We start from the raw sequence: 20,225 nt of genomic DNA on the forward strand, positions 1-20,225 counted from the left end.
GCCCACCTTCGCTTGCCTTTTCTTCATGTGTGTGCTGCGCTGTCAAATCGACGATGGCCTCGACAGCTGCGCTCGTGGCACTCTTTTTCTTTTTATTTTGTTCATTTTTATACACTGGGGCGCTATGGGGGCCTTTTCTTGTCTCCCTCGTGTGCTTTTTTGGACACTCGCGGCTTTATCGCACCCTTTCGACGCAAATGACCTTGAAATGCATGGACTTCGTTTATATGTATGTCGACGCGGTGCGGAGCGCTAACCACTGGCACCCTCCACCACTCCACCCCCTTGTCTCGTGCCTCGACAAGCTGGGTCAGAGAATAAGCTCCCCACTAAACTCCTCACTCTTCTTGTTCCCCACGCTATCTTCCCCGTCTGTTTCCCTCCCCTCCCCCTCTCTCTTACCATGCTTTGCTTTTCTTCCCACGCACGATGAAGCACCAACATACACACACGCACACACGCACAGGTACATAGTCGCATGCCTGTTCGTCTGCTCATTTCCTCCTCGCATATTCTGCATACCGTCAGCTGCAAGAAGAACAACAGGGAAGAACAGCTGTATTGTATCGACTGGTGACGCACAAAGCACATGCAAGGGTTTACACACAAGGCTTGATTGCTATGCGGTTTGCTAAGCAAGCATTCGGTCATCTCACATTATTATTAGTATTTTTTGATTACTCCTATATGTAGTTCTCACCTGTCAAGCACGCCGCAGCGGCACACTCACCTACTCACGGACACACAGGCGAGTAGAGGTGTAGGCCTGCATTAAAGGGAGCATGAATCCAGCTATGCACTGTGCACCGTGGCGGACGCTACTGCTGGTGCTTGTCATCCTCTCCGCAACTCTGTGCCTCTCGCACGCATGGGCGGCGGAGGATGTGAATGAGCATACCTCGGAGACGCTGGAGCTAATCTTTGAGGGCTCCACAACGTCATACAAATTACCCGACTCCATTGTGGTGCTGAACAATGCAAACTTCGAGCCCTACCTCTTTCCCAGCAAGCACGCGACACCACGTGCGTTTCTGGTCCTCTGCTACTCGCCATGGTGCTCTCACTGCAAAGCTCTCCTACCGCAGTTTCTGAATGCCAGCCTGCAGTTGGACTTGATGAGGGTGCCGCACAGCACCTTTGCGGTCGTCGACGTGCAGAAGAACACGGCCGTCTCGGAGTACTTCAACGTGGAGCGCTTTCCTACCCTACTGTACACCACCGGCAAGGACAGGCAGTGGCACTTGTACGAAGGTAGCAACACCCAGGAAGGCTTCATGCAGTTCTCAGCGTACCTCCAGCATGCCGTGGACAACGGGAGCTTCTCAGAGGACGTCACGGATGTGGTGCGCTTCAATGAGGTCGAGGAGAGCAGTGGCACAACGCGTGTGCCGTGCTACGTGTACGTGCCCGCCACTTCCACCAGCACCCCTGAAAACCAGCGCACAGCCTCCTGGAGCCACGCCGTCGATGGCGCCGCGTCCGTCAGCAACATCCGCTTTGCCGTCATCTACGAGAAGTCTCAGGCGGAGGGCTGGGTGGAGCACGCCGGTGAAAAGTACAAGAAGGTGGTGGAGAAGGCGAAGGCATGCGTGGCGGCAGGGAAGGCCGGCGGCCCAGAGGGCGAGGCTCTGGTTGTCTTTTCTGATCGCTACCGCGCGCCTCGCTGCTACTCGGGCCCATGGGTAGAGAAGCGCAGTGTCGCGAAGACGTCTAAGTCCAGGACCGGGCAGGCCACCGGCGATACGATGGCAATGAGCACGTCACTCGAGAACTTTCTGGCTCTGCACGGCTTCCACGCCGTCGAGGACGCGTCGTCGGCCATGTTCGCTACTCTCGAGCACTACCCCAAGAACTACTTGGGCGTGGTTATGACAAATCGTCCAATCAACGACAAGGACACGGAGTATGTGCCAGTGCTGCGCGAGATCGCACAGGCCGCAAACGACGCTCTGGAGAAGGAGCACGGAAGAGACTTATCGATCGAGGAGGAGATGCGCATCCCTCGCGTTTCGTGGTCGTACATCGACGTGGTGGAGTACGAAATGTGGCGCTCGCGCTACGACGTTGAGCTGGATCAGCTGCCGGCTGTCATGATTATCGACACGAAGCGCGACCGCTTCTTCAAGATGCGCACTCACGTGCCGCGCTTTGAGGCAATTAAGCTGAACACTCCATGGAGGGTCGGCGGAGAGCAGCACCAACTCATCGCGCAATTTGCCCAGGATGTGCTGGCAGACGTGTACAAGGCTCAGAAGCTGTCTGTCGCTGGCGCCGTCGCGGAGTATCTCTCCCACTACCCTGGCTTCGCTTTTCTGTACGAAACGCTCAACTACGAGGACTTCGTGTTCGATGTCGTAGTGATGGCCCTGGGTTTCTTTAGCTTCTTACTCTTCCTGGGGCTCGTGATGGAGCCACTGATGGAGTGGCACGATGGGCGCTCAAAGAAGGCGGCACATAAGGCCAAGAGGGACTAGGGCTGCCTTGAAAGCACCACTGTCAGCGAAGCTGCGAGATGGTTTTGTCGTCTAAGTGAATCTTCTCCCTGTCTCTCCCTGTTTTTCCCCAGCGGATGCTGAACGTCGCTGATGTCCTGCGTGCGCATGCTGTCCCCAACCTTATGCTCTTTCTTCTTCTGTTGCTGAATTCGACCTTTTCTTCTCGTTCAGCCACCTGTCGTGGTGTGGTGTGATACAACACCACGTGCAGCGGACGCACTAACTCAGAGCGCTCAGGCGAGCTTCTTGTCCTTCCGTTGGCGTTTATGTTAGTAACGTCCCCTTTTCCGTTCATGTGGAACCCTTAAGAAAGCAGCGGGAATTTCGGGAGGCGAAAGAGACAGCCACAGGCTTCAGCGGCCCAATGGTGCACTGCTAAGCTGTTCATGAGCAGCAAGAGCGATGGAACGGAGAGGGTATATGCGGGAAGGGCGAGAGGGCACATTCGTCCGTAACTTGTGCAATAGGGTTGCGTGCTCATAGCCTCCCGCTTTTTTTCTCTCTCGTTCGCTCTACTCACTTCTAGTGAGGTCATTGACGGTCACAGGGGCAGCGAGCTCCACACCGCTGTTTCCGTTTTCCTCTTTGCGTACCTCTGCTTTGCTGCGGTGCGCACATGTACGGGCGTATCTTCATGTGTGCGTGCATGGGTGTTGACGCTTTTGCTCCTTTCTGCGTCACCGCTGTCATTTCCCTTCGCTTTCGGCCGTCTCCTCCTCTTCCGGTTTTTCTTTTCGATGTCTTCCCCCTCACCTACCATGGCCATGATTATCCGCACATACACACACACTCACACACATGCATTCACACACGGGAACCAAAGCCGCAGCGGGAGTGACTCTTTGATCCACTTTTTCACCGATCTCACAAACGATACCTTCTCATCGCCTTTTTGTGGTTCTTCTGTCTTTGCTGCCTTTTCCTGTCATGTAAACATGCTCCGTCTCTCGCTTCGACGCTGGTGTGCTGCCGCTTCCAGCGGCTCGTCAGCCTCAGTATCGCATGGACCGACGTCGACGACCACGTTGCCTGACTTCTATGGCAAGAGCTTCTCCATCTCACCGCGAGTATGGGCGCAGATTACGCGGAAAAACTCGGAGGAAGGCTTCACAAACGATGCGCGCTACCTGCGCCTTGCCATCGACTCTGGCGGCTGCCACGGTTACCTCTACAGGTTTTCCTTTGAAACGAAGGAGGCGTTTAATCACGAGGAGGATGTGGCTATCTCAGAGGCGGACGCAGTGTCACCCAGCGATGAAGCGTTTACTGGCGCGCAGCCGTCGCCGCGTGTGGTCGTGGACACTCTCAGCGCCTCGAAACTCGAGAATGCGAGACTAGACTACCACAGTGAGCTGAAGGGATCCGCGTTCGTGGTGGTGGGCAATGAGTTAGTCGACGAGTCCTGCGCCTGTGCTATGTCCTTTTCGATCAAGAAAAAGGCGAGGCCGTCGGTGGCGTCGTCATCAGACGCGCAAAGCGCGTCTTCTGGGGATGGAGGAAATCACAGAGGTACCGACTCCGCTGCTCCGCTGGCGGGTAGTTTTTCGACGATGAATGCTCGTCCGATTTCCCGGCGTTCCACAACGCACACCACCTAATGAAAGGCACTTATTAACTCACTTGTGCCACGAGCGTGTGTCTGTGTACCACCTGTGCAGTGGGTGCATCTCTCCCTCGGACTTCAAACACACAAGGACACACCCTGCTTCACGTACTTGAGCCCAGTGGCCGTTGTGGTGCCATTTTTCTCTTGCTGTCACCCCTTCGCACTGCCAGCAGTGGCATTCAGTACCATTCGCCACTGTTGTGGCCCTGACCTTGTCGCCACCGTGCTGCTGCTGCGCTTTTCTGGCGTGATCTTGGCGACACTGAATGGGCGGCTGCGAGTGGCAGGGGGAGGTGCATGGTTGAGAGAGAAGTGTGCCAAGTGCTTCTCTGAGTTGCTCTCTGCTCCTGCTCCTTTCGTCTCTCTGTCTCAGTGTCTTTGTGTGCTTTTCTTGCTCATTCTCAATGTTCTCTTTTTCGTCTGTGTACTCTCGCTGTTGTTGGCAAATTTGCCAAATACGCCGCGTGGCGCTGTAGTCGATCGTCATTGAGCCCCCCCTCTACACACACACACACACATGAACGCTTGCATTCTCACCTTCTTGACTCTTTCAGGGCTAACGGGAAAGAGCGAAGGGCGGAGATGGGCATCAGAGGACCTGGACACTGTCGCTCACTCTCCACTTTAAAGTCCGTGCTGCAGTTCAGAGATGAGTGTCACTGACGTTTGGAGTGAGGGTTTGAACACACACACACACACACTCATCCACGGAACTCTTGTATTTCCGCTCTTTCTTCAACGTGATCGCGCCCCCTGCTACTCACGTTGATGCCGCTCTTTTCTTTTCTTCCCCACATACCTATAGGCAAACTAACTCGAAGCATTGCTCATGTAAGTGTATCTGCATATGTTCCTAGGAAGAAATGCGGATTCTCAGCAATCTCCGCTGGCGCACAGACACGTTTTCTGTAGCACTCCAATACTCATATAAGCCTCTCCTCTCCTCTTTTCATCCTGACTACTTCATTCACCCTGTCATTTCCTCCTCATTTTGCTTTCTTACGAAATATGAGAGACAGTTAGGAGGGACGGTGCGCTTTGTGACTCTCTGTCTTCTCTCCTCAACAACGAAACACCTTCAGCCTCCTAAGCTGAAGAAGAGCTTACAGCCTCTCCACCTGAGAGGACGCGTGCCTTTCTTTTGCCTTTTTCCATAAAACGCCCACACCTATCTACCTGCACGCACACGCGGACACTTCACGATATCATGGCGGACGACCACTCCCTCTCTGCTGGGCAGGAAGGGTTGTCGTCGCCATGCAACGTGTATCGGATTAAGCACAACCCGTCATGGATAAAGTTCGGCATGCATCCTGAAATTCTAACAGACACCAATGCTCGGTCGAGTCGACTGACGTCGCGCTGTGCATTGTCACGCGGTGCGTCCAGGGAGAGCTCTGCCGTGCCCTCTGCAAACACACCGTTTCTGTCTACCGCATTGGCACGACAGTCTGCGTCGAGTAGCAGCCTGGCTGCAATTGGAGCCCGAGCAGCTTTGCGACACGAGCAACATCAACAAGCGCGTGCAACTTCGAGATCAACGGACTCGCAACCACCTGCTTTCCACGCTAGCGCTGTTCACCGAGATTCCCACTCATCGGTTTCAGTCAGTGGATTTGCGACTCCGCGCGTCCGTGGCGACAGTGACACAGAGGCATGCGCTCCAGAAAGCGCTTCATTGGAGAGGTCCGAATCGATGTGTGGGGGATCAGCTACCGGCTCGACACCGGTGACCACGGCCTTTAAGGGCAAGGGCAGCTTTTGCGATCACGAGAGCGAGATGTCTTGCTTTCCGGACGACACACATAGCTCTGTTTTCACAAACTCTTCATGCAAAGCGGGGGCGGCTCGCGTTCCTTCGCTTCAGCCATCGGTCTTTTCTTTTCCGACGGCCTCGTCGTCTCGCGCGAAGAACTCACATCTCATCGGCTCTGCAGCTCTTGTCGGGGTAGCTGGACCGCTGGACAACTTGTACGTTCCACTGCGTCGACCCGCCCCACGAGGCTGCGTGGCAACACGCCAGCACTTTTTCCTATTCGAGGGCACAAATTGCAAGCGATCGCCTGGAATGTCAGCGATAGAGACTCGGGCAGCCCCAGGTGTTCATAGGGAGGTGCATATCAGTCGCCGCGGCTTTGTCGGTGGTGCGCCTGAGACAGACACCTACAGGACTACCAACAGCGCCTATGGTCGCGGGTGCTGAGGTAAACAGAAGAAGGCACGTTGCTACGCATTCACGCAGCTGATGGATTCCACCCTCCTTCGTGTGAACAGCACACCGCGTTTGTCTCGGTGCTTGTGGTACGGCATAGACACGTATGCACATAGATATACACGTTCATACACATCTACTTTACTGGGAGCGACTTGTTCTCTTGGCCCATGCAGTGTTCAGTGACACGAGTCGAAATCGTGTGGCGCTAAAAAAAGAAAGAAGAGCTTCGACAGCAGAGGTGGGTGTAGCAGTGCTGCTAGCGCGATACGCTCAGGCGCACTCTCTCACCACGTTTGGCCCCCTCGATGGAGCTGCACAGCGTTTTCTTCTTATCGTTTCCACAAGAGCCAGCGCTGGCGGCTCTCTCCTACTTGCCTAGTGAAGCACCACCACCCTTTCAATCCGCTCTATCTGCGGCGATGCGCAGAGTCGCACGTTCAAAGTCATGAAGGGGAGGGGGAGGTGCATCTTACCTGTGCTCTTCACTCCATTTTTACTGCTCACCATTGCGCTTTTTCTTCTTAGCATCGTACTATCGTTGATCTCACGTGTATACATAGGTACCGCTGGTCACGCACACACACACACACCCATGCACGCCCACACACATCCATTTCCGAAAGCTACCACCACCGTATCATCATCACCAGCTCAAACACTTCTCTCGTTCTTTTTTGGGTCTGCACTCGGGCGCTTGCTTTGCTTTTCCTCTGCTTTCCTGTTTCCTGCCTTCTTGTTGGCCCATGTTTACTCCCTTACAGTACTGATCTTCTCAGGCTCTCTACGCTCCCGCTTCTTCCACTGTTTCTTATTTTTGCCCTTTCTCGCGTTCCTCTTCTCTTTTCCGACGCGGAAAGGGCGAATTTGTAGCGGCCCCGACTCACTTTCAAACGTCTCACCAGAGAAAGAAGTAGATACACAGACCAAACCAGAGAGACACGCAGGCCTTTCTTTACTCAGCTGAGTAGGGGTCTCAGGCGTTTGCCAGACTTGACTGCCGTCTTTTCTCATCATTTTCTCGAGAGAAAATTGCCGTTTGTGTCTCTTACTCGCCCTCTCTCTCTGTGTCTGCGCATCTTTCTCACCTGAACTTGCAAGGGACACACGCGCACGCACACGTGTATATCTGCACCCCGAGAAGGGCTCGTTCATGTATTGCACCCTTTTACCATCTCCCCATACACGCACAAAACTCTAACAACGCAACTCCGAGGAGAAGAGCAGTGGGAAGCAACTCCGACGCCAGACTATGCTAAGACGTTTCTCTCAGCGTGCCACACATACCCCCGCACCTGCTCAGACACAGTCCTAGATATCCATGCCCCTGCGCCGGGGAGTGAAAGAAGAGGAACTAAAACAAACGGAAAGTGTTCATCATCATTGTTTCCGTTTCCGCTCTTTCTCTTCCCCCGTTTCATCCATTGTGGGGCTTCTGTCGTTCTCTTTCTCGCCGTCTCTGGTTGCCTGCCAGTCTGTCTGGCTTTCCTCTTTTTCACCTTTCGCATAAATTTTGTACCCCGTTTCTCTGTGGCCTTCATCTCAGGGCAAGCCGCGCCACGGCACAGCGCTTTTTTTTGTGTGGTTTTTTTTTTTTCGTGTTCTTTGCTCTGCTTCGTGTTGTTCTCACTTCCTATCTTATTGTCCTCTTCCTTTTACCGTTTACCTGCGTCCTCTTCCCCCCCCTCCCCCCGCTGCTGCAGTTGCTGCTCTCCGTGGTTGTTCGAGCATTCCTGCTCTTAGTGCCACGGACATCGCTTCTTTTCATCATCGAGTTGTTCCCCCCGCTCCCCGTTTTGTTCTTTGCGCTGCCAAAGCTGCCTCTGCCATTCCCATCACCTGCCACCCCCACCCCCCTCGCAGTTCAGTCACTGACGAGCCGCTTCACAGCGTGGACTTTCTCAGCACCTGGCTTGTGAGACCGCGGAAGGGCGGATATAGGGACGAGAATACGGTGGAGGAGAGGAGGACGGGGGCGGAGGCGGCCCGTGTCACCACAAGATGAGCGCATTCCGAAAATTGTTCCACAAGGCCCCGTCCCATCGCAGCAAAACGCCGCAAACCGATGCGACTTCTTCAGTTACATCAGGCAATAGCCGTATGCCCGGCACCGAAGGGAACTCAGCAGAGTTGGAGAACCACATGGAAGGGAGCATCTACACCAGCACACAAATCTGCATGGCCTGCGGCTTCCCCCGTGGCAGCAGCGTCTCCTGCCCAGTCACTCAACGTCACCACGGCACCGATGAGCTCATCACGTCTGGCAGACCTCGCACCAATCATCATCGCGTCGTCCCCAAGAATATCTTTAAAAGGATGCAGGTAAAACTCCCTGTATTGGTTATCCATACCCCTGGCAAGCTCATACGAGTGAGGAATAAACATAATACGCAGACTGTCAGAGAGGTGCATCCCTTGGCCCCGGGGGCAGAGGGTGCAACCGCCGATAGAACGGGCGGGCGTTCATGTGAGGTGGACCCATCACGCGCTGGCGGTGTGGGCGATCCTGTGAGCCCAAAGAGCCGCATAGCGGACCGCAAAAGCGGTGACTCTGCGCAACAGCATAGCGGAATTGACATGGGCGAGACTGGTGACACAGTAAACGAGAATGCCAGTCAGGAGGGGGGTGAGGTACAGTACTACTGCTACACGGACGAAAATGGTGACACGTATTGGTGCACGCAGGAACTGCCAGACTCGATGCAACCGAGCCAGTCCGACGCAAGCGCAGAGGTGGGGGACACGAGTGCGCAGGGGTGCACGGCATACTATGAGGCCCTGGCAAGGCAGTATGAAGCAGACGGCTCAGTTCCAGAGGGATCTTGCATATGCGAGTACGTGGACAAGGACGGTCAGACAGTGTACTACCTCTATACGCCTGAGGTGAATAACACCCAAGACAACGCGGCCGCCACACCTCCGCAGGCGCCGGACACCAACGACGACAGCACGGCCTCTGCGCTGGCCATCGCGGTTGCTGAGTCTAAGGTCGTCTCTGCGAAAGAGAGTGACCCAACTACGTCATCTACGCGAAAACCGCCACACGCGTTCCTTTCGGCCATCACGAAAGCTTTCAAGCCCCGCCGCAGCAGCCGTACCCGTGACCGAAATAATGACCTCGCTGCACAGTGCGGTGGAGACGTGGATTCCGACTTTTTCACAGCGGACTGGTATGCAGAGCCGCCAGCCCCGCTGGGGACTGTGACCAGTGAGTCTCCCATCACCTCAGGCCCCAGTGAAGTGAGCACTTACGACAATGACGTGGAAGAGTTCATGGAGCTCCTCGACGACGGAGAGAAAAAGAAGTTCCTGAAAGAGCGCAAGCGTCTCATTAAGGAGCTCGCCGCGAGCGAAAAGAAGGAACGGGAGTCGATCATGAAGCAGCGAAGCGATGGCGTGGAGGCGTTAAGACGGTTAAAGTGAGCTGAGGTCTTTGTGCTCCGCCATCATCACGTCGTCATCTCGACAGGAAAGCAACGCGTTGAGCCTCTGTAGAGTTGTTTTCGTTGCCAGCGCGTCACTGTACCACAGGCAAGTCCACAAATATGTGCATACAACGACAGCTTACCTACCTTTATTGCACCGCGGCTATGTCACGGAGCCGGGTCAACCCGCAGCACTTAACGCCGCTCAGCCCATCCCAATGCCACGGCACACACAGCGCAGGCAGAGTACAGGATCGCGCTCCGCGTCACCGCAACGCAGCACAAGCGGAAGAGCAGCAGGAGAATGCGTGTATTTGCCAAATCATCGACACGGTGCGCCGTGCGCTGGAACACCCAGAGCCCACAGCCCTACACGAGGGCACGCTGCTGCAGGCTCTTGACTTCCCCATAAAGAGCAGGAACTGAATCCTGATACGGCGCACTGAGGTGGCAGGAATCATCAGGGCCCTTTAGAGATTGAGGATCGAAAAAAAATGTGTATCCAGGCGCACTCTGCAAGCATGATTGTCGTGGCATTTAGGAGTGATACACGGGGCTGTGCGGCAGAGAGGTTATGATCTCTTGGTGTGGGCTGTATTTGGCGATGTCCTCGGGGGAGGCGGGGGGGGGGGAGTGTGCGCGTAGGTGTACTACGTGTGCACCCCCGACTTCTCTTTTCCAAGGCTCTGCTTGGCGTATCCGCATTGTCGTGGCATCAGTGCTGCTGTTGAGGAAGTAAGCAGACTGAAAAACAAGCCAATCAAGACGTTTAAAGTGGTTACACAAGTAGCTGAAGGCGACAGCTTTGTACGGCTGCTCGTTGTCTTTTCTTTCCGAATGATCAAACACGCATCGCAGCTCTTCTCCACTCACGTCTCCCCTTCTCTCCTGTGAAAGCTGTGTGTGTGTGTACTTCTGTACATATATATATATATATATATATATATATATGCTGTTGACCTGTTACCTCTTCTTCTCCTTTCGGTTTGTCTACTATCCTCTCTTCGCCCCTCTCTTTGTCAGTGTCTTCCATCTCACTATCTCTTGCGCAGACGGTGGTGTCGATGGTGTTTCCAAGGTCTCCGTGACACTTAACTTTAGCTCCTCTTTTACCTTCTCTCTTTTCACTTCACACTTTCCCTCTCTCTGTCTTTGTCTTTCCCTGCTAACCGGACTGTCTCCTTTCTTCTTGTTCACCACTGCCGTACCCCCTTTTCTCTGCCAAAGCATCCCCCCCCTCTTCCATATTTCACTGATGTCGATGTGGGTCCCTGATGGTGAATGGTGGAAGGGTACATGACAGGCTTCACGAAATTTTTCCCATTTCATTAAGTTAAAGCAAGCGCTGACTTTTCTTCCGTCCTGATGCGTGCTTTTTATTTTCTGCTTTATCTCCCTCTCCATCTTATGCCTTTCTCGCCTCCTTTGTGCTCCATTCCCATCGCTCTAGTCTGCATGTGGATGCTATCTTCGTTCCCTCTACCACTCTTTCCGTTGTCGGTGTCTCTCCTTTGTTTTGCTTTGAGTTCATCGGTGTTGCTCAGGTTGCTTGCTCTCTCTTTCGCGAAGCCGTTCTCCTCTTGTTAGCTTAATCCTACAAAGTGACACACATGGCATCCTCGCTCATACGTACATAGCCAACGTGAAGGCAAAGGACTAGTGTAGCTCTTTTTCTTGTGACCCGGATGGTCAACAGGGTCTCTCGTGGGAGCCATTCAGGGAATAACACTATACAGCTGGTGCGCAGGTGTGCCTCACTCCTCTGTGCACTCCCTCGAACTCGCGTTCTTGGACTCCATCTGGAACGCCCTTCACCTCCTCCTTCCCAGCTGTGATTTTCTCTGTGCACTGGTCACTCTATAGCGCCCTCTCCTCCATTTTTGTTTTCTCTGTTTGTGCCTCAAACAAACGAAATAATGCCCACATACGTGCACTCTTGCTTGTGTTTCACACCCACACCCACACACAGTCATACAACGGCTCCTATACAAAGGCCATCATCGCCTCCCCCAAAATGCAGCGCTGCCGTCTCTTAGCCGCCTCGTGGAAGACAAAGGTGGACCCCAAGAACCCTCGGCGTATCGTGCAGCTGCCGAACCGAATCCCCTGCATGGTGCCATTGGAGGCTGGCACGAAGTACTACTGGTGCTCGTGCGGGCTGAGCAAGAAGCAGCCCTTCTGCGACGGTGCCCACCGCGCGTACAATGAGGAGCACAAGACGGACTTGAAGCCAAAGGAGTTTACGGTTGACACCTCCAAGAAGTACTTGTTGTGCCGCTGCAAGCACACGGACAACAGCCCGTATTGCGACTTATCGCACGTTGGTGTGCTCTTCCGGACGATAGTGGGTATCGAGAAGATTCCGGGTGACAAGTAGGCTACAAAGATGGAAACAAACACAAAGAGAGGCGACATCACAAAGCAACGCAGTGTGAGGTCGAGTTTATTGTCTCCTCATTTTCGTTGCACAGCCTCGGCGTTCTCTGTGGATTATCCCATGCTGGATCAGTTGCCCAACGAGCCCCAAAGAGCGGAGGGAGAAAAAAAAAAGTGTTGCTTTCCTCTCAAACAGCTAAGCATCTTTGTACAGATATGTGAGTGTGCCCAACTTATCGCACCTTCGTTTGGGTTCTCTCTTCTTTCCTCCCCCCCTTCTCACCGCCCCCTTTTGCCTCACGTAGAGCTTATGAGCTCTACACCCACACTGCGTACTCGTTCTCTCCTTTGCTTTTGCTCAATTCTTCTTTTTTTTGTTTTCTTCCTTTTCGTTCTCCTGGCCCTCTTTGCCTTGCTGAATAAGACTCCCTTTTCCCACTTCTTCTTCCCCCCTCCCTCCCTCCCTCCCTCCCTCCCTCCCTCCCCCCCCCTGACCCTCGCACACAAAGGGCGTATGCCAATACACCCTTCTTCCCGCTTCTTTTTTTTGGGCACGCAAGGCGGCCGGCAGCGGCGCATTTCCCGTTGGAACGCGACACAAGAGAGCAGAGGGAGAGGGAGAGATGCGGAGAAAAGGTGAGGAGCGGTGCTGCGGAGCTGACGATCCGGGCTACGTAGCCTTGCTGCCGCGGCTCAGATTCCATGAGTTCACATAGCTTGTTGAGGCTTGTGTGTGTGTGTGTGTGTGTGTGTAGAGAGAGAGAGAGCGGGAGACACGCCAAGTAGTGCCTCACCTTTCCTCGTAAGGTATTGTACTGCATTACGTGCTTGTATGCGTGCCTCCAACTCTCTCAGCATGTGTGACCTAGCCTCTTGGTCGGCTTCTTGCCGCCATTCCTTCTCTTGATCTTGTCTGAGATGGACGCATGACTCCCACGGCGGCTGATGCTTCCGTGTTCTGACCAACGGAGTGGCTGGCACCGATTTCGCATGCGAGCTTTCTTGCTTTTCTTACCATCTTCTTTTTTTTCTCTACTCCTCTCTTGTTTTCCTCACTCACGGCCATTGATTCACACCACCGCTGTCTACGCACCTTGCCGCTGGTAATAACCCCGGCTACGCTCACGCAGTAGTCAAGTCAGCAAAGGACATACTTTTCTCCTTCCCTGCTGTTCTTCTTAGAGGGTAAATAAAAGATACACACAGCACCTCAAGAACTTGATCAGCGATGTCGGTTAGCTTTTCCACCTTGGTGCAGCGCGCTCGCCCGGCGTCGAACCACGCGACCTCGGCTGCGTTCCGCGATGTCCTCAGCAAGATACCGCCCACCAATGTCTCGACGCTTGGTAACGGCGTGCGCGTCGCGTGCGAGGAGAATCCGCTATCCAAGCTCGCCACCGTCGGCGTGTGGATGGATGCTGGGTCCCGCTACGAGCCAGCTGCCTACGCCGGTACGGCCCGCGTACTGGAGAAGTGCGGCTTCCTCGGCACGACGAACCAGACAGGTGAGCAGATCGCGAAGGCTGTCGACGAACTTGGTGGCCAGCTAGAGGTAAACGTGGGCCGCGAGCATACCTACCTGTACATGAAGGTCACCAAGGAGAACACTGACCGCGCTGTGGGTCTGCTGGCTGACGTGGCGCGCAACGCTCGCATGGGGGATGCCGACATCGTGAAGGCACGCGCTATGGTGCTCCAGGATCAGCAGCTGTTTGAGGAGCGCCCGGACGATATTGTCATGGACAACCTGCACCGCTGCGCCTTCGACAGCACCCCGTACGGCGTGGGTACTCCGCTCTACGGTACCGAGGAAGGCGTGAAGAAGGTGACGGCCGATCAGATGCGTGACTACCGCGCCAGCACCCTCGCCGCCAATCGACTCGTCGTCGTGGGCAGCGGTGGTGTCGATCACACCGTCCTGGAGAAGGCTGCCAAGAGCTACTTTGGCGACCTCTCCAAGGCGCCTAAGAAGGCCGGCATGGCGATGCCAGAGTCCCGCTACGTCGGTGGTGAGTACCGCCTGTGGAATCTGCGCTACAAGACAGTGAACGTGGCCTGGGCCTTCGAGACCTGCGGCGCTGCGTGTGAGGACAATATCCCGCTCGCCCTCGCCTGCGAGATCCCGGGCTCCTTCCACCGTTCCCAGCACGAGCTCGGCCAGCACGCCATGCATCGCGTGCTGAAGACCTTCTCCTCGCTCGATCACTCCACCCCGACTAACACCCACTTCAACGAGAAGTCCATCGAGACGGCGAACCCGTTCCTACAGAGCTACAAGGACGTTGGCCTGTGCGGCATGTACGTGGTGGGTCGTCAGGCGATGGGTGGGCCAGGCGACGGTGGTGTGATTGTGGAGGTGCTGCAGTACACGATCGCGGAGTGGTGCCGTATTGCGCAGAAGATGCTGCACGACAACGAGCTCGCGCAGGCAAAAGTGAACATGAAGGCGCAGCTGCTCTTCAACATGGACGGTAGCGCTAACTCCGCCAAGGACATTGGCCGCCAGGTGCTGCACTACGGCCGCCGCGTGCCGCTGACGGAGATGTACGACCGCATCGATGACACCACCGGCACCAACATCCAGGAGGTCCTCCAGCACTACTTCTACGGCCGCAAGCCCGTGTACAGCTACCTCGGCTACATCTCGGCCATTCCTAACTACGACTGGACGCAGCACTGGACGTACAAGTACTGGTATTAGAGCGTGGCGGCTGGATACCAGTGAGCGGGAGAACCGGATGGGGTGCCATTTCGGAAAAGAGACACGGTTTGATGGGAGGAGGAGGGGTGTCTGTGTGGAATACCGACAGCTCCACACATATACACAGGGCGTGCATCGCGGGTTGCGGCACTGCATTTGTGCAGAGTCTACCCCTCGACCTGCTCTGCGCTTTTCTGTCCCACTTTTGCCGCACTTAATGTCCCTCTGTCTGTCGTGCGCTAGCCTCCTTCGCATCTGTCCGTCTTCCCCCTTCTCTCTGGGCCAAAGATGGTAGGAACATATCCGCCGTCCAATGGGCACACATTCACACTCATGCATACTCGTGCGTGTGTGTCTGTGCATGGAATCGCCCGTCGGGGCTGGCGCTTCATGTTTGACTGGTGAAAGAAGAAACATTACGGAAAAGAAGGGACGCAGGGATATACGCAAATAAGCATGAGGTGCGCACAGGGACGTGAATGGCGCATATGCCTATGACTACGTGTGTGTGTGTGTGTGTGTGTGTGCCACTGTCTTCATCTGTCGTTCCCACCTTTGCGGGTTGTTTTCTGTTTTTCTTTGTGGTTCTTTATTATTTTTATTTGTCTTGTTGATAGTTCTTAACTACTTAGGAGGTGTGTCTGTGTGATCCTCTGTCATTGATGTCGCACTGCCGAGCAAGTACATAGACACGCGCACGGGCAAGCACAATACTGTAGCAGTTTTGGTCTATGATGTTTCTCTGCCGCCGATTTTTCTTGTTGCCTTGGGATTTTTTATAGGGCATCCCACGTCCGCGTCATGAGGAGGAAGACACACACACACACGCACACACGCACGCATCTTTGTCCCGGATCTCAGCAACTGTTACTAAGTAAAGCAGAAAAGCAGACATACAAAAAAACCCAAAGGTGCACGCCCACGCCGATACTGATGGACGCTGGGGCAATTCGTGGACAGAAGAAGGCAATCGAGGAAGGCTCGGTGTTTTCCCTGAACATTGGCTGAGTCAGAGAGAGGATGGGGAGAGTGATACGTTTGTCGCACACAGAGACATAGACAGACGCTATGTGCCGGCTTCTTTGTTCTCCTCTTTCTTCGACTTCCCCTCCGGCGCGCTTTCTTTGCCCGTCATCTCCCTCACCAGACACGACCTTGCCATTCTCGCAGTTGCATGGACTGGACGGCAGTGTAGCGTTGGAATGGAAGAGAGTCACCGGCCTTTTTGCCCGGAGAATCGGGCAGACCTTGGTGCGACATCGATAACCAAGTGTGTGTGTGTGTGCGTGCTCATGCTGTCCTCTCTCTCCCAGCCGCTCTGCCCTATGGGCAAGGCAGTCAAGGCAGATACTCCGCATATCTCATGTTCTCTCACGGCATATTACCAAAGAAAACATAGTAAACGCAAATCGTTACCGTCCTTCTCTTCCTCCTTCGCTGTTCATCTTTCTTGCTGCGACTCATGTCATTGTATGTGCCCATCATGTACGCCCATACACTGATACACACATACCCACACACTTTCGGGGAGAGGGGTGGACACTACCACCACGTATAGTGGAATCCCCCGGGTCATTGCTCAGGCCCTCTCTTCGTTTCGCATCTTTATCTTCTCACTCTTCCGCATCCTCTGCACACCCACTCTCTTCCCCCGTCTGTCGACTCATTCGCCTTCGTGTGCGTGTATGGGTAACTGTGCTCTAGCTCTGTCTTTCACCCCCCTTTATTGTGTGTGTGTGTGTTTCCTTCCCTCCCTCCCTCCCCTCCCCCTTTTTTCTCCTCTGTAGGCTTGCTGTTGCCCTCCGTTTTTCTTTTTTTTTGTTCAATTTGAGCTTGTCTTTTGTTGTGGCGGATTCATCTTCCCTTTTCCCTTGGTGTCTTTCGTGCCCTTTTTGGTTTTCTTCGCGCTCATTCATTGCTCTGTGGTGCACACACTCGCCCTCTCTCGGAGAAACCACACCCCACGTGCACATACGGAGAAGTACAGGGGCATATGCACATACACCCATTTATCTTCTCTGTGTTACCCCCTGTACCTTGCTGAGTGACTCTGTTGCTTCTCTTGTCTTCCTTGGTAGAGTCTTTAAGAGCACGTGTTCTTGTTTTTTCGTGTCTCAGCAGCTTCCGTGATATGCAAGGATCTGTTTGAACCCTGTGCGCTGTTTACGCTCGTTGTGTCTCCCCATCCTTTGTAGCTTTTGCTTTCGAAAGACATGGTGGTGCATGAGAGGAGTGAGGCCCATCACAAGAGTGGATCAGAAAAAAGTGTTGCGTAGGGTGCATGCGTATGTGCGGGTTGAATTGAGGGCCTGTGGGTCTAGCTCGAATCAACGAAAAACACCAACCGTGCTACTAAAAACTGCCCTCCTGTACATCACCACAGCGCCACCATTTGCTCAGTTGGTCTCTGACGAAGCACGAGTTCTCAGAAGAAGAAAGCAGAAGTAGGGAGAGAAGAGGAGGAAAGTGAAGGTGTCTACGAACTCTCGCCCCCCATCCACCACTATCCACTCACAGCGGCTGAGCAAGGGGCAGCACATCACTCGTCGTTGACGCTCCCTCGTTCTCCTTTTGCCTTCTTTTTTTTTCTGTGTTCTTCTCCTTTCCACGTCCCTTCCCTTTCCTCTCGATTTCTCTCGCTCGCTTGCGCAACTTCACGGGGTGAGGGTGTAGCGCGTTTTTCTTCTCACCTTCAACATATTTGCGTGCCGGGCTGTGCAGCATCAGTGTATTATCTCTCTCTCTCTATTTGTGCGGTCACCTTTGCTGAGTTGTGACCGCTGTGTTGGTCGCCGTGTTTACGCGTATTGCATAAATACTCCTCCTTTCCCCTTCTTTGTCTTCTCTGATATCTGTGCTCTTTCTTTTCTTCGTGACTTCGTCTGGAGTGCCTGGGTAGCTCAGCACCCGTTATAGCGGCACGTAACACCAGTGCTCCGGTGGCGCATCTCCACTGTGTCTTTCTTTTTTTTTTTCCACTCGATTGTTTCTTTATATACTGTACGTGTGCTCGACCTACTCATCCACCTACCCCCGAGCAGCAGCAGCAGCAGTTCGTGGATGGAGTACCTTGATGATCTCTTGAACAGAAAGGTTGAGCGGGAACGGCTCAGTGCGGGTGGTGATGACGCTTCGTCGTCGTCATCTGCCACTGCGGCGGCCGGAGGTAGTAGCAAGCACCTTGATAGTCAAGGTGGTATCGGAGATAAGCCGGCCGCGAGTGCGGCACCGCGATTGTGTTGGCTCTGCAACCGAACAAGCCCCTTGCGCTTCCGTCTACAAGGTGGCATTCATCTCTGCTTCACGTGCTTCCGGGCGTCGTACTTATCGCTGCTCCACCCCATCATCAACACATCTGCCAGGCGTGACAGTGACGCAAAATTCTTGAAGCTGATCTACAACATCGAGAGCGAAAGAACGATGTCCATGACGCTGCCAAGAGACGAGTTGCTCTCTAGCATGTACGGCGAGATCATCGATCCGCAGCGAGCATCATTCGTGATGAGCTCGTCCATGATGCAGCAGCGCCGACTGTCGGAGACGCAGCGCGCTGGCAAAGGCGGTGCCGCGGGCGTCACGGCGAGCGCCAATTCCTTTTGGAAGTGCCCCCTATGCACTTTCGTGAACGCGACCTTCGCGCACGAGTGCGAGGCGTGCGGATTCGTCAATCCGGGTGAGGTCATCTGCCCCGTCTGCAAGACTCGCTGCTCCATCGGCGTGATAACCACCTCACCGACCGAAGCGAGCTCCACAACTAAGTGCAAGCATGGCGTGCCGCATTGCATCTGGAACTGCCGCGAGTGCGGCGGGCTCAACACCATCGACGGTGACAGCTGCTCGTTGTGCCACAGGCCGCGCTACTGGGCATGCTCGCAGTGCACGGCACTGCACCGCATGGCGCGCGGCGAGGATGGCTTGCGCTACTGTCCCACTTGCGGTGCGTACAACACCCCGGATGACATCTTGGTCGGCCAGGCAAAGATCGACAAGGAGACCAAGTACGCGAATATGATAACGTCGAAGCCGGGTGCGAGGCAGAGGCACAGCGGCGGCGACAAGGACCACGACCTCAACGGCGGCGATTCGCGGGCGGCAGCGGGTAGTGCTTCTACAGCGGAAGCCAATAGCGAAGTTATCTTTGGGGTTAACGACAGCTACACGCTGGAGGAACGGGCGCGGCAGAAGCGAATTGAAGACAATGAAAAACGACTGCTTTCCCGCCTGAATCAGCTGCACATAACCCGCAACGTGCAGAAGACGGATGGAAACTGCCTTTTCCGTGCCCTGGCAAACCAGCTCTTTGGGCAACCACGGCTGCATTACCTCGTGCGCTCCCTCGCTACTGCGTACATGAGCGAGCACTCCGAAGACTACGCCATCCTGTTCGACGGCGCGGCGGAGTGGAAGAAGTACCTAGCAGCAATGAAGGAGCAGGGTACCTGGGGTGATGAGCTGTGCCTCAACGCTGCCGCCCGCTGCTTTCGGGTCAACATCCACGTCATCACAAGCGACCAAAATCGCTGGCACATTGTGTTCCAGTACGACCAGTTAGGGAGCACGCGCTCAAATCGCAGCTATGAAGTTGCAGAGAAGAACACTGTGTCGAGCGGCAAAGAGCCGCTTGACACCTTGTCGACGCTGAAGTCTGACGTAGCGGAGTCACCGCTCTATTGTGAGAGTGTGTCGCTGTTTCTCGCCTACCTTTCCCCGGTGCATTACGACGACATCACACCCATGCCCGTGGCACAGCTTCAGCTCGGCGAGTTGCTCAGCGGGGAGCTGAACAAGCGCGTGAAGCGCAAGCAGAAGTCACGCAGTGCCAGTGACCGTGGTAGCGCCACTTCTGCAGTACCCTTAAGAGGCCTACCATCCGTACCAGACTCCAGATGTGGAGGCCGCAGGGTGGATGCTTCGATCATGTCGCGCACGCCTGTTCGTTCGCCTCGTGTGGAGGCGCTCTTAGAGCGGGTTAGGACGCGCGCGAGGTCGTCTAATGGTCTCAGGCCGCCCCTGGTGTCGCCAACCTCTTCGAATGCGACTGTACCGCTGGTGCCATGCTTACGGCCGCAGTCCGACAACCTGTACGCAGGCAGGGGCTCAGAACCGCCGTCGCGGCCTCCGCCTTCGCCTCCGCCTTCGCCTCCGCCTTCGCCTTCGCCAAGTAGCTCCCGCGGCTTTCCAAGCGAGTAAACGTGCTCGCTGAAATTCACTGTGCAGCGTGCACAGCAGGGGAGAGGGAAAGGAGGGGCGTCGAAGAGTGCACAGCTTGCGGGACGCACTCACGTGTGCCTCTGCCTTCCGCTTTTCCTCCTTTTACCGTGGATGGGCACATCTTTGCGTATTGGCCACGGGTGACGTACGAAAGAGGTGACTTCTTTGGTTTGACTTTTCGCCTCGCTGTTGTTCGACA

General features: G+C 54.8%; 7 protein-coding genes across 7 annotated transcripts; all 7 read left to right on the forward strand.

The window, feature by feature from the left end:
* Positions 1–782: 782 nt before the first annotated feature.
* On the forward strand, positions 783–2,474 carry LBRM_34_1250 (conserved hypothetical protein; the record flags this gene model as incomplete). Its single annotated transcript, XM_001568185.1, has 1 exon — positions 783–2,474. One exon carries the CDS (start codon positions 783–785, stop codon positions 2,472–2,474), a length of 1,692 nt encoding a protein of 563 aa, XP_001568235.1.
* A 956-nt stretch (positions 2,475–3,430) lies between these two features.
* Positions 3,431–4,093, forward strand: LBRM_34_1260 (conserved hypothetical protein; the record flags this gene model as incomplete). Its single annotated transcript, XM_001568186.1, has 1 exon — positions 3,431–4,093. One exon carries the CDS (start codon positions 3,431–3,433, stop codon positions 4,091–4,093), a length of 663 nt encoding a protein of 220 aa, XP_001568236.1.
* A 1,215-nt stretch (positions 4,094–5,308) lies between these two features.
* Positions 5,309–6,304, forward strand: LBRM_34_1270 (hypothetical protein; the record flags this gene model as incomplete). Its single annotated transcript, XM_001568187.2, has 1 exon — positions 5,309–6,304. The coding sequence occupies one exon, from the start codon at positions 5,309–5,311 to the stop codon at positions 6,302–6,304; it is 996 nt and encodes a 331-aa protein (XP_001568237.2).
* Positions 6,305–8,455: 2,151 nt separating this feature from the next.
* LBRM_34_1280 (hypothetical protein, unknown function) lies at positions 8,456–9,736 on the forward strand (the record flags this gene model as incomplete). The annotated part of the gene is made up of 1 exon (XM_001568188.1): positions 8,456–9,736. The coding sequence occupies one exon, from the start codon at positions 8,456–8,458 to the stop codon at positions 9,734–9,736; it is 1,281 nt and encodes a 426-aa protein (XP_001568238.1).
* A 2,016-nt stretch (positions 9,737–11,752) lies between these two features.
* On the forward strand, positions 11,753–12,115 carry LBRM_34_1290 (hypothetical protein, unknown function; the record flags this gene model as incomplete). The annotated part of the gene is made up of 1 exon (XM_001568189.1): positions 11,753–12,115. The coding sequence occupies one exon, from the start codon at positions 11,753–11,755 to the stop codon at positions 12,113–12,115; it is 363 nt and encodes a 120-aa protein (XP_001568239.1).
* Positions 12,116–13,342: 1,227 nt separating this feature from the next.
* LBRM_34_1300 (putative mitochondrial processing peptidase, beta subunit) lies at positions 13,343–14,815 on the forward strand (the record flags this gene model as incomplete). The annotated part of the gene is made up of 1 exon (XM_001568190.1): positions 13,343–14,815. The coding sequence occupies one exon, from the start codon at positions 13,343–13,345 to the stop codon at positions 14,813–14,815; it is 1,473 nt and encodes a 490-aa protein (XP_001568240.1).
* Positions 14,816–17,875: 3,060 nt separating this feature from the next.
* LBRM_34_1310 (conserved hypothetical protein) lies at positions 17,876–20,005 on the forward strand (the record flags this gene model as incomplete). Its single annotated transcript, XM_001568191.1, has 1 exon — positions 17,876–20,005. One exon carries the CDS (start codon positions 17,876–17,878, stop codon positions 20,003–20,005), a length of 2,130 nt encoding a protein of 709 aa, XP_001568241.1.
* Positions 20,006–20,225: the final 220 nt, after the last annotated feature.

The sequence above is a fragment of the Leishmania braziliensis genome, chromosome 35 (assembly GCF_000002845.2).
Source record: "Leishmania braziliensis MHOM/BR/75/M2904 complete genome, chromosome 35".
NCBI lineage: Eukaryota > Euglenozoa > Kinetoplastea > Trypanosomatida > Trypanosomatidae > Leishmania > Leishmania braziliensis.